The sequence below is a fragment of the Dendrobium catenatum genome, unplaced genomic scaffold (genome assembly GCF_001605985.2).
Source record: "Dendrobium catenatum unplaced genomic scaffold, ASM160598v2 fragScaff_scaffold_963, whole genome shotgun sequence".
Lineage (NCBI taxonomy): Eukaryota > Viridiplantae > Streptophyta > Magnoliopsida > Asparagales > Orchidaceae > Dendrobium > Dendrobium catenatum.
The window spans coordinates 425,746-439,895 of NW_021319425.1; the positions used below are offsets into that span (position 1 = coordinate 425,746).

At 35.0% G+C, this 14,150-nt stretch overlaps 1 protein-coding gene across 1 annotated transcript in view; it reads left to right on the forward strand.

Moving 5' to 3' along the window:
* Positions 1-14,150, forward strand: part of LOC110093169 (protein MICRORCHIDIA 2) — a 78,703-nt gene that overhangs the window by 20,073 nt on the left and 44,480 nt on the right. The window contains exons 7-9 of the mRNA XM_020817975.2: positions 368-446; positions 530-658; positions 8,400-8,498. Coding sequence (XP_020673634.1) covers positions 368-446; positions 530-658; positions 8,400-8,498 — 307 coding nt within the window. The remainder of the gene's footprint in view (positions 1-367; positions 447-529; positions 659-8,399; positions 8,499-14,150) is intronic.

Sequence of the window (14,150 nt, forward strand, 5' to 3'; positions counted from 1 at the left end):
TTTGTGCTCTACAATGCACACTAACTGGATATGGATCTTAATTGCATCGACTTTTCTGCTATAATTGCTGTTGTTTTGGTTAGTGCTTCTGCTTTGCTCTCGTAGCTGCTGTCCCAACTTCTACTGCATTGCTGATGTCACTCTTTCCAATATTGATACTTTCTATTCTCTAGCTTCTCCTATTGCTGCCGCATCTCCTATTAGCTACAAGTGATTACCAATTTTTTTTGGCAGCTTTAAAATCAATGACAGTGAATTACTTTGTTAGCATTTGTATGCTTGAATTCAAATGTGCAAGTCGGTTTTCTTATGTTGTTGAGTTTACTCTTTATAGATTATTACTGAAAACATGTTAATAATGTTACAGCCATGAAACTCAAAGCATCGGCCTTCTATCATATACATTCTTGAGAAGAACAATGAAAGATGACATCATTGTGCCAATGGTGATGCTATCTTTGATTCATTGATATTATTTTGCGAAAAGGTACAACATTACTAAATTAGAGCCTACCTTCTGGCATTGCAGGTTGATTTTCAAAGTTATGAAAAGGAAATGAAACCATTAGTTTATAGTTCACAGGATGATTGGGATGATAGCTTAGGAGTAATTCTTGATTGGTCACCATTTTCTTCGAAAGTGCAGCTCCTGCAACAGGTTTCATTTCTTCTTGAAATTGATTTATGTTCCATTGGAATGCAAGTGTTTTTTGCGCTTCTCCATGAAGAAGCCAATAGTTTGAGGAATTTTCATGGAATTTAGGGAGTGGATGCATTCTAATGGAGGAGACAAACCACTATAATAACATCGATCTCTGTCTGTCTTTATTTTTACTCTACTTTTTGTTTTTATTCTCATGCAATCGGTATACGCTTGCTCTCATATTCTCACATACTTGTTGGATCAATCTTGGTTAAAGTTACTTTTAGTTTCAATTTATTTCTGAAGACACCCGAGTCAACCTCCCTACCAATTTTCAGCTAGTTAGAGGCCAAGCATATGCCTGCTTCTTTATAATCTTGTGATTTTTTTTTTTTGTATTTTGACACGTGGAACTTGCTATTGCCGCTACAATAATTTTATCTTATGTGTAGCATGCTTCATGTAAATAATATTATTAACTCGTTTTTTGTTAGAAATTGCATATTTTTTCTTTAATAGACCATTAATGTACATCATATCACAGTGAGCTTCATCTCTTTTACACAATGAATTCAGTTGTCAATATCCGCTGCAGACATGCAAGATAGACTGAAGCTTTCTATGAAATTAAGTTTACCACTGCAGTATAAGGCTGTTTTTACCTGTGAAGGGTTTGATAAACTCTTAAGGTTACAGATTTGTACTTGCATTTGGTTTGAGGCTTGTTTCGTACCTTAATTTGTTAAGTTGGCTAGACCCATGCATTGTTCTTGATGTGCTATCTAAGGCATTGTTAGGGGAAGGGACCCTACCTGTTGCTGGTAGTCTTGGAGCTTTCCATTTCATCTTCAACAAAAGAGGAACAGAAGGGGTTCCCTGGCATTAGTAAAATTAGGGTTGGTTGGCAAGGTGATTGCTGCTTTGTGAGATTGTTTCTTTGTTTTCCATTAAGAAGGCTGGAGGGGCGATAAGTGATGGGGATTGATGCCATTGCTAAACCTGCAGTTAGACATTTTTGTTGTTTGGTTGATTGACTTTAGTCTTGCACGTAGAGCACATGGTGGCCATCATTTGGTTTCTTATGGATTTTTATGTTCTTTTGTAGGGGCCTTAGGAGCCACTCATTGTAACTAGTATTCTTAGATTATGGCATGGTTTAACTTTTTTGGATGAATGAACGATAATTTCCTCTTCTTTTTCTGTAATGTTGCCATGATCACCTTTTTCTCTTTAACTGCTAATTTCCTTGTTCCCAAGTTTTGATCAATCTTCCCTCTCGATTCCCCCTTCTTCCTCGCATTTACCTCTCTCATCTATTTCATTTTCTACATCTTCTCAACTCTCCATATACTCCCCCCTTATCTCTCCTTCACTTTCAAGTCCCCCTCTTTGCACTCTTACTCTCTTTGTATTGGTTTCTTCATCTTTCTCAGACCTCATGCCCACTCCAACTCGATTAACTTTTTCACACTTGATTCTGTCTTCTTACTCCTAGGCTTTGCAGCTATTTTGCCCAGCAATCTCTCTGCACATTACTGTCTCTCTGAATCCTAAGACCCTGCTATCCTATATTTTCTTCCACTTAATTAAGGGACACTCTGTATTAGAATGGTTTAGAGCTAAGGACATTAGTTATACGTACTTCTATATATATATATATATATTTTTGATAGTTTAAAATAATTAGTATCATTATAATAAAAGAAAAATATAATATGGATTTATTTTGAAATATAAATAAAAAATGCAAATTACAGTAGTTTTAACGACTTATGATTTTGAAACCATAGGCTCTCAAGGCATCCGTTGCTAGGCGTGTAAGGTGCCATAAGCACTTTCAGGTGCCATAACCACTTTTAACTGAATCGTACAACACCCTTTGCAGTATAAAAGAACACAAAAATACATCCACCAACTCTCTTTTCTTCACACACTCACTGCAAGCATGCACACCTATTATTCTTTATATCAACGCCCTGCATGATCTCTTTAAACCCAAATCTCACGCCTTTTCTTCATCTTAGCAGCTGCAATAGCTCACAATAGTTACCAATCCTTCACTAGCGCCTCCCTGTCCATCAATGCACTCCTTTGGTAACTTCGACTTTTGGTCCAATATCCATTTTTCTAATACAATCTCTTCAAATATTGTTGTCAACATTGTGTAGAAGCATTAAGGTGCAGCTTCATTATCTTGTATAAACCTTGTGTGTGTCTTTATTGACGCAATGTGTAAGTTATAATTTATTATTTTTTGCGTGAGGGGAACTCTTCTAGAGTATCTTTTCATGTTTTCTTGTAGTGGATCTAAAGATAACTCGTCCAAACGTTTGCGTAGGACCTATGCGTGTCATTCTTGGCTTGATTGTGGACAATACATTTGCCATGGTGTCCTGTACACTACCCACGTATGCATTTTATTAATGTGATGGGTAGACCCATCATACTCCCTATTAACCCTTATGTTGGGGTGACATAGAAGTGTTGTCGTAATTCACTCATAACCCATGTAAAAAGTTGTGCAAAAAAGACTTTTGGGGTAAAATTGGTGCACCAAACTTAAAAGAATTGATAAAGTACAAAAGTGAGATAACATGAATAGTCAAAACACTCATGTAAAAAAAAAAAAGAACTAAGTGAACCGGCATGAATTATAATAGGGGTGTCAAAAACTGACATTACCCGAAAACCCGAGCCGAACCTGACCCGAAAAATCTGGGTTCGGGTCAACTCGTTAAAGAAACGGGCCAGCTTCGGGTCTAATTTCTGAACCCTTTTAGAATTTGGGTACGGTTCGGGTTGACCCGGCAACCCGAAATCAACTCGAAGTGACCCTTGTCAGGGTCCGCAGTCTTCTAGCCCGCCTGACTGGTGACTGCCAGTTTCGAACTGGTTCGAAATGCGAAATCTCCAAGCGGCAAGCCTTCCCGCCTTCCGTCAGTTTCATTTGTGCCAAGATGCTCCTAGTCCGCCTTACTGTCTCGATCTGGCCGCCTCACCTCACCACGCGTCACACTCGACAATAGACGCCCACACCGCACCCGCAGCCCGCAGGTCCCGCACTTTGACTTGGTAGCGGACGCCCGCAAGCCCATGCGGCACGTTGCCTGGCTCAGTCCGAGTCCGCCGCTCACAAGCCCATGCGCTCGGCCTTTGACTAAGATGCTGGCCCCCAAGCCAATGACGCGACTTAGCAACTGCGTCGCTGGTTCACGTGTCGGGTCGGGTCAACACGTCAACCTGTGCGGGTCTAGTTCAGGTTAATAATCCTGACCCATTTAGCTAAACGGGTCGAGTTCGGGTCAACCTGTTTATGCCCGGGTCAACTTGGGTTTGACCCAAACCCGACCCGTTGACCCGAATTGACACCCTAAATTATACTGGCGGCTTCACTGTATCTGGGAACATTCTTCTCTCAAAATGGGACAAATAATATGCAAGGCACTCCTTTTTATAAGCATAGATTCTTAACTTTTGGGACTTGAATAGGCGCCAACACATTAAAATATGAACAAAATAATATCATTTCAAGTACTTTTAAATATTTTGCATCGTGATGTGCATGTGCAAATAAACCTTCTTGAATAGTTGTAATTAAGCAAAAAATAATATTGCTAACACAAACTGAGAAAGGTGCAAACTTATTCTTTATAGTGTGAACATCTCAATTATGCCATGTGCATAAGTTCTTGAGCAAAATGAAAGGGTGAGAAATGCTTTTGTTGTTTTGAGATATTTTTGTAGAAGACGTTTGCAAATTTCAAAATAAAATATTGTGCATTTTTCAATAATAGTCATTTGCACAACTGGTTATATTTTAATATTGCAAAAATAGTCACTCATGCATTGAAATGCACAATGATACATTCAGAGTATGCATATGCAAATTGTAAATGCTTTTGGAAGCATGCGAGTGTACAACGCAAACACATAATGACTGCATATAGTTTGGAATGAGTAGATATGTTGCGAGTATTCTCACCTGACATACAAATGCACTAAGCACATATACATCGTTGCATGCAAAACACAATATGTAAGCACATCATTCAATATGCAAAGTAAACACAATATGTAAACACCTAATATGCAAAGTATGTTACGCCGTGATGGCGCGTTATATACACACTATGCATATATACGTTTCAACTTGCAAAATGCATTGTGCAAGCACACTGTCTACTATGCGAAATGCATTATGCAAGCATACTATTGAACATGTAAAATGTATTGTGTAGTAGCAACGCGTTATGACGACATGCTAACACATCATGCGCTACACGATAACATCAAATCATCATGCAAATGTATTATGTAGACAAAAAGGCAATACATGGATGCATTATACATATATATCATGCAAATACATCATACACTATGTTAATGCATTAAGCCACTAAGTAGCATATCAACGCATCATGTAAGAACGATTAAGTAGTGTGCAAAAGCATATACAAACATATATCCATACATGTAAATATATAATGCAATAAAAAATTTGGGAGAGGGCCCCAAATTTTTGATCACAAAAACAAGACTCTTTCTAGGATGATAGAAAGACATAAAATACTCAAAACTTGACAAAATATAACTAACAAAACAAAACACAATTTTAATATTATAAAAGGACTTACAAACAAGGACTCTTACAAACTTTGACGCTTACAAACATTTGACAAATTTATGACTTCAAAACAAACACCTAAAGAAGCTTTCATCCATTAAAAGAAGGATACAGGTGAGGTCTAAACTTGCGGAGAGACGAAAGAGATTAGAAGCCAAGACGAAGGGCGGAAAGAGCTCGCAAGATTTCCAGAGGAGGTGGGAGAAGAAGGTGGACAAAGCTCGCAAGCTTTTCCAATAAAACTCGCAGGTTTACATTTCCAAAAATCATTCATATAACATTTACTTAAACATACACAAAACATCCCTATATATAGGCATGAGAGGGGAATACAAATAGCCACAAAATTAATTTAAAAATTTATTTAAATAGGTAATATGAAAAGCCAACAGTCAACTCCAGGAAACGAAACATCAAGCCATGGAAAAGCCCCCATCAGCCACGGGAAAACAGCCCAGGCGAAACCCGAAGAGGCAGCCGCAAAAGCCAAGGAGTCCCGCACGGAACCGAAGCACCAAGGCACGGGAAAATCAGCAGCCAACTGGGGAAACCAAGCAGCCAAGGCACGGGAACCAAAGGGCCATCCACGGGAACCAAGGAGCCATCCACGAGAATCAAAGGGACAACAAATGGGGGAATGAACCTCAATTTATGAGCTAAATAAGACTCCCTACTAGATATTAATGAGCCTGATATCTAGTTAGAGGAAAGCAATTTAATGAGCTTGAAACATAAGAAGAAGCTCATTAATGAGCTGATTCAAGTAGAACTTACAATTTTCAAACTCAAATTGTTATGATTTATTCCTTGCCTACATCAGACTCCTCTTCTTGAGGAACTCATCTCCCGTGAGTTGGCTTTGTCTTTCTTCCGGAGGAGGCAAGGAACGGTGCATCCAGCTCTTTGAATTTTTTTGCTTCAAATTTTTGGCACTTTAGTGTAGTCTGCACTTGAATCTTGAAAAGCTTGATCTGAATCGGGTCAAAGAACTTTCTTTGTGGCGAGGTCATTGGATTACTTTCTTGCTTGCTTTCCACTTGATGTTTATCAACTTGACTTAAGAAAGACACAAGAACTTAAACACAAACCTAGGAAGACACAAATAAAAGACTCACGCACAACTATCATGACACATCTAAAACTTACAAAACAAAACTTACATGACATCAAGACACACAAGATTTTACAAGACTCACAAGACTTGACTTGACATACAACTCATAAACTTAGGACTTCCTAACTTGCTCTGATACAAATAATGCAATCAAAAATTTGGGAGAGGGCCCCAAATGTTTTTTTTATCAAAACAAAAACAAGATTTCTAGGATGATAGAAGACATAAAAATACTCAAAACTTGATAAAATATAACTAATAAAACAAAACACAACTTTAATATTATAAAAAGACTTACAAACAAGGACTCTTACAAACTTTGACGCTTACAAACGTTTAACAAATTTATGACTTCAAAACAAACACCTAAAGAAGCTTTCATCCATTAGAAGAAGGATACAGATGAGGTGTAAACTTGCGGAGAGACGAAAGAGATTAGAAGCCAAGACGAAGGGTGGAAAGAGCTCGCAAAATTTCCAGAGGAGGTGGGAGAAGAAGGTGGACAAAGCTCGCAAGCTTTTCCAACAAAACCCGCAGGTTTACATTTCCAAAATCATTTCATATAACATTACTTAAACATACACAAAACATCCCTATATATAGGCACGAGAGGTGGAATACAAATAGCCACAAAATTAATTTAAAAGCTTATTTAAATAGGGAATATGAAAAGCCAACAGTCAACTCCAGGAAACGAAGCATCAAGCCACGGAAAAGCCCCCATCAGCCACTGGAAAACAGCCCAGGCGAAACCCGAAGAGGCAGCCGCAAAAGCCAAGGAGGCCCGCACGGAACCGAAGCACCAAGGCACGGGAAAACCAGCAGCCAACGGGGAAACCAAGGAGCCAAGGTACGGGAACCAAAGGGCCATCCACGGGAACCAAGGAGCCATCCACGGGAATCAAAGGGACAACAAATGGGGGAATGAACCTCAATTTATGAGCTAAAAAGGCTCTCTACTAGATATTAATGAGCTGATATCTAGTAGAGGAAAGCATTTATGAGCTTGAAGCATAAGAAGAGGCTCATTAATGAGCTGATTCAAGTAGAACTTACAAAATTTTCAACTCAACTTGTTTTGATCCATTCCTTGCCTACATCAATGTACAAGTGCATATACGAGTGTGTTAACATGCAGATAAAAGTATGAGTCTATGTTTGAACATGCAAACTTGTAGTATACACCCATTTCTTCAATATTCAATTTATATGATTATTTAATAACAAATTCTAAAAATTACTTTTTTTTTAATGTTTGTTAGATCGTAGAGTCCAATCCTTTGATCTTAGAGTACAATCATCACAATCCTTTTCAAAAGCCTAAAAAACTTGCTTGTTTATTCAGACTGTACGATTAGTTCATACGCTGCCTCCAGGATATTCAATAGGTTTGTACCATTAAATATCGTACCAAACTACTCTCTATTTATTCAGATTTTATGATATGATTCGTACCATACGATATTGTTCATGATATGATTTTAATTATTCTTTTGGATTCTCGATCCTTAATTAGGTAAATGATATAAATAATCTTCCAGTATTATTTTTATTGTATAGTATAATTAGTTAAATTTCAAATTTACTTATTTAAGTAAACAATTGATATCAGTTGTTTAATTTGATTATGACTTATTGTACGGTTCGATTAGTATCGTATAATATATTTAGTTTTGCAAATTTAATTCTAAAAATCTTGTTAATTAATTTGACTTGATTATTTAAATTCACTAGAAAGGACACTCATATCGTATAGTACGATTCAAGTTGTACAATACTATTTGTCATTAATTAAGTGATTTTAATTAACTGATAGTTGATTATCATTCTGTTTCATGCAATATATATTTTATTAGAGCCTTATTTGTTTTTTCCTGTATTTGTACTTCTCTTTTATGCTGCAATTCTTGAGTGTACAATCACATATTTTCTTTAAATGATTTAAATCTTCATTAATGAAAATAAGCTTATTAGGAATAGTATCATGAATGTACGTTCATTTTGTTTATTTGGTGCAGTTTGAGGGTGTTGGATCTCATGGAACAAAAGTGTTAATATATAATCTTTGGATGAATGATAATGGCCTTCTGGAATTAGACTTTGATGACGATGACGAGGTATGTGAATTTTATGATGCATCTGCTATACAGCCACTATATATGTTGTTTCCTTTGTAGGTTACCATGTTTCTCGTTGGTGAAATGTAATTCTAAGTCAAGGGTAGTGCAAGAATTTGCAAAGTAATAGTTCCTTCAAAATTGTGGCTTGAAGCTATGTTTAACCTATTATTCTTGTACCTATGTTATCACCATGTTTGTGAGCTAGCTAGATTATAATGACCTTGCTACTGTATTTATTGTATTCACAACAAATATATAATAGAGGCTTTAACTTCTTGATGCGGCTGTAACCTTGTAATCTCTTTCTCTCCCTTCAATCTCTTGCCGCTCACCATTTTTACCAGTTTCCTTTTATGATTTTGTTTTAAAGACGTATTCAGTATTCTTTGAACGGATTGGAAAAAAGGAAGAATGAAAATAAGCTTTGGTTATCTAAATCTCTACTTCTAGGTCTGGAGCTTGAGTGAATGAATGGATAATTTTTGAGCTTTTATTTGCTAAGAGAGATTCACAAGAATTGAAGAGAATTTATTATGTATCTTATTCCAACATTTGTGATGAATTTTGTATAAACTTAAGAGGGTTTCTAATATAAAAAAAAACAAAAGCAATAAATAGAAAAAAGGCAATACAGAATTAATTATAATAGGATAGCCTATGGCTTGTTGATGTGACATCAATGATCCCATGGATCAATTAAGTGGAAATGAACTAAAGAAAAAAGAGGAGGCAGAGTGCCGTTTGAGGCGCTGGCTGGTAGGAATTCTTGATGTGAGTTGAGGACAGCTAGCTTAGGCATTGGATGTCTATCAAAAGTTATGGGCAGATTTTCATATAACTTTAGGAATAATTTAGGGCTATTTTTTACACTCCCCTGGAGGAAATAATTGTATGCTATCCATTAGACTAACCTTTATAAACTTTTGGTGAGAATATCTATAAATTATTCATCTATGGATACAAATGGATTACATATTAGATTGTTGTCCAACATTTTTTTTATAGTACTTGTCAACTTCAATATGCTTAGTATGATCGTGTCGCCTCGCTCGCATGAACAGAAGCCGAAACCAAGCCCCTGCCCTTCCTTGCTCTCAAGGTGAAATGTCATTCTTCTTCCTCTTCTTCTTCCTTGTCTCCTCCTCCATCTTTCTCTTTTTCTAACTCTTCGTCTTCTTCTTCTTCTTCTTCCTTGTCTTATCTTCATTTCTTCTTCTTTTTCTTCTCTTCCTTCTTATTTCTCCTTCGTGCTTTGTTTTGTTTTACCCAAAAAAAAAAAATGCTTTTTTTTTTTTTCCCCAAAAAAAAAAAAAAAAAAACAGTAACTTCATTATGCCATTTGATTACTTTTGAGGTCAAGAGAGACCAGGATTTCCCCCTTTTTTTCATGAAGGTATTTTCAGTTATGACTTGCCTAGTCCATTGCTTCATTCATGATATTGACAAGATGTTGCGATATGTAGATTTGAGATGATTAATGCGTGAGGTGTTGAACTATACCCATGATCTTGGTCTTCTTAATGGACAAATTAACTGACAAATATGAGGTTACAATTTTGATAGAAATGCTAGCTTGCTGGTGGGTTTAAGGGATTAAAGTATTGTCACATGGTCTTTTATTATTATTATTATTATATAGTTCTATTTCTTTGAACGGTGAGATAATATCTCTCTTATGTTCCAACAAATTATGTACTCAATGCGTTATTCATTGTCAAAGATTTGTGAGATACTTTCATTAGTGTTTTAAAAAAGATGCAATGTTTGGAAGTCTTTTTTTTAGTCTTTTTCTTTCTTCTTTTGAAAAGAAACATGACCAATGGTAATAGATTTGTCTACATTGGACTTTAGTATTAAATATATACTCGACATTATGCAAGGGTAGATGCTATGTAACCATGTTACATAACTTAATTTACACCCCAAATCCAATGCTAGGTTGTATAGTTTATGTTGAAAAACTTCATGAGTTAAGGTTGCTATGAAGTATGTAAATGAGTTTGGGACACCATGTGTGGAGCAAGCTTGTGCTCATATTTTATAGACACCATGTGTTCGCTTAATCTTGCATTGAAGAACATTTGTGCAGCTAAGAATACTGAGGCTAATGAAATCACTTATAATGAATGTCATTGGATTATAGTGATTGTTGGAGATGCAGTTATAATTAAGAATTTTATTATGAATCACTCCATGGGACTCTCAATGTTCAATTATTTTTTTAATTTGAAGATGCTTGCAGTTATTGAAACTCGGTTTATCTCAATTATAATGATGCTGAGAAGATTCAAAAAAATAAAAAATGCCCTTCAGGCTATGGTGATCAATGACAAATGGTCTTGTTATCGGCTACGGTGATTCAAAAAGATGCTTGCAGCTATGGAAGATGATGTTGGAAAGACAAGGTATGTAAAAGAGGAGGTTTTAGATGATTTATAGTGAGATGAGATTAAATACATCTTAAATTTGATTGATCCAATTTATGAGATGTTAAGAGTTGCTATTACTGATATGTCTTGTTTACATCTCATTTATGAGATGCGAGATTCAATGCTAGCCATGGTAAAATAAATTATATATAAACATGAGAGAAAAACACTTCATGAAGACTGAAGTTTTTTGGATGTTATTTATGTTATTCTAGAAGATAAGTGGAGCAAAAGTAACACAATTTTACATTGCTTGGCTCACTCACTAAATCCCAGTTAAATTTTATCATTTTTTCATTATTAGTTTATAATTTATTATTTAATGATTATCTAATATATTTGATTTTAATGCTATTTTAAGATATTCAAATAAAGAATGGCTTCAAGAGGATCCTCAACGAATTTTTCCCCTAGAAAGATTTCTAAATTTCAAATATGAGGAAGATATGTTTAAAGCGTTATTTTCAAATGAGGAGAGAAGATGTGTCAATATAGAGCTTGCTAAATTTTTTGGTTATTTAGAGGACTTTGGTGACCAAGAGTCATTGCGTGATAGGTAGAGAATTGATCTGAAAATGTAGTGGTTGATACATGGAGCTTCAACACCTCTACTTCAAACAATCGCCATAAAACTGTTTCGCTAAGTTTCATCTTCATCTTGTTATGAAAGAAATTGGAGCACATACTCTTTCATCCAATCAATGAAGAGAAAAAATTACTCCATAACGAGCTGAAGATTTAGTTAATGTGCATACAAATCTTCGGCTTCTATCAAGGAAAACTCCAACTTATATGGAAGGAGATAATATAATGTGGGATGTTGCTGGAGATGGATTTGAATCTCTTGATGTTATCGAAATATTAGAAATTACTAATCTTTCACTTGATGAGCCTGAATTTGAAGCTATGATATTTATTGAAGATTATATAAAAGTTCAAAGAAAAACCACTGAAGAAGCTAATCTTATCATTCATTCTATTAAATAGTTGAAAGTTTATGTGCTAGACAATTTTTGTTTTTGTTTTTGTACTAGACATTTAATGCTTACTTTAATTTTGATATTATAAGCTACAAGGCTATAAATGATGTTGCTTTTATTTTTTTTGTCATTTCAAATATTATACTTTGACTGCTTTCTTAATTTTTATGTATGATTTATAAATTATATTGTCATGTCCGCGCTGTACCCATATCTTATTTTTTTAAAGATTGTCATGTCTCGTATCCGTATCGTGTCATATCCGTATCGGTGTAACATAGTCTAAATCCTAATGCGACCTTCATTTATACTTCCTCCTTTAGATCGCCATGTAGGAATATATTTCTTACATTAATTTGTTGTATTTTCTAGTCCATATTCATAACTAATGATAAAAAAGGTCGAATAATGTTCATTTTAGCAATTGGAATGAAGGCTTTAACATAATAAATCATGTATGTGTGTAGACTTTAGCCAATTGTTTTACTTTATACCTTTCTAATGAGTTATTTGATCTATTTTTTACAATAAAGACTCATCCATATCCTACTGGATTCTTTTCTTTTGTCCATGTTACCGATTTCCATATTTTGTTCTTTTGAAGTGCTTCCGTTTATTCTCTCATAGCATCATTTTAATTCTCATTATTTAAAGCCTTAGACAGTTTTGGGGATAGAAATTGTATGGAGGTTATTAAGGAAGAATTGATGATTATGAGAAAGATTTTTATATGATTTGAATGCATACAAAGGACATTTTGTGGAAGTTCTTGTATTTTTTTTGCTAAATTATTCCATTAATGGATTCAACGATAGGGACTGATTCGGTTGATTAGACTTTTGTAGATTGAGATTATCGTTCTGCTTTAGTAGATTTGTAATGGCTGGTAGGTGTTCTATTTTATGTTTGGACGAGGCCTTCAATGACTTTGATAAAGTAAATCCATTTTGAAATTGCAAACTTCTGATGCATCTATAGAATGCAGCCGTAGGTGTTAATTACAAACTCGATCTTCTACAAGCAAGCAGTCAGAGTTGGTAAGGTTGAAATAAACAAAGTGAATGCATTAAAACACCTTGATGATGGTCTCGTTGATTAAAAAAACTAAATTGTAGGGAATATTATCCCAAAAAAGCTCCCAAAAATCTTTTGGAGCTTAAATTCATATGAATTATGAAAATTCAAAGGAAATTTTTAAACTACAAAAATATTCAAGTGAAATTAATCACTCCAAATTTAAAGCAACAATTCATCCACCATCTATAATAATTTATCAAGGACGACAAATATAAGATTTAAGCTTACAAAGAGCTAATATCATATTAAACATATCATTATGGTATCTTTCCAAGACTTTATTCTAGTAAAGATGTGCTGGTTAATTTTGTCATCAAATGACACCAATAAATAACGATTATGATTGGGGCCCTTTGATCAGGTAGTTTCACTTCAAAATGACATCATTATATTACCATCATAGCTATAGCCTGAATGTTCTTTAATGGCTCTAGCACTATAAGTTATGAGTTATATGGTGCATTTGATATGAAATAAAGCTTATGTTGGCCAAGGTAGACTTAAAATTATCCTCTTGAGCAAACAATATCCTCATGTCTATAAGATTCCTTTGGATGATACAAGCAATGGTTGCTGATAAGAATTCTTCAGTTTGATTGGGTCGAATTCCTCCGTTAACTAAGTAGACTAAGGGTTATGATAACATAGGTTGATGGAACTATGAGATTTGGATTGGATTTGTCAGCATTCCCACCATCATGTGCTTAAACAAAACAAAGGTAAATTCTTAATCTTATACCAAAATAACTACTACTATATACTAACCATTTAGCATCTATCAATTAGTCTTAATTGAAAGTTATATTTCATGACTATGAGGGGTAATTAAGGAACTTTCACTTGTCGGAAACTTGGAATCAGATCATAAAGTCCTCACAAAATGAGGGTAAAATCACGGGGCACTATGTTATTTGCAATCTAATATGTCTTAAAATTTAATCTGAACAAACTCTCTCATGAGGGTTATACACAAAATTTGAAGCCTTTGTATAGGAGATGGAACAATCAAAGGAAGGGTTGTGAGTCTTCTACATGTAGGGAGCTTTGAATTTGTCATATTTGGGCGAAGTTGAAATTAACCTAAATGGGATTTTTGAGGTATTTGAGAACACCTATAAAATTACATAGCATCAATTTTACTTTGTGCCAATCACATGAAAATT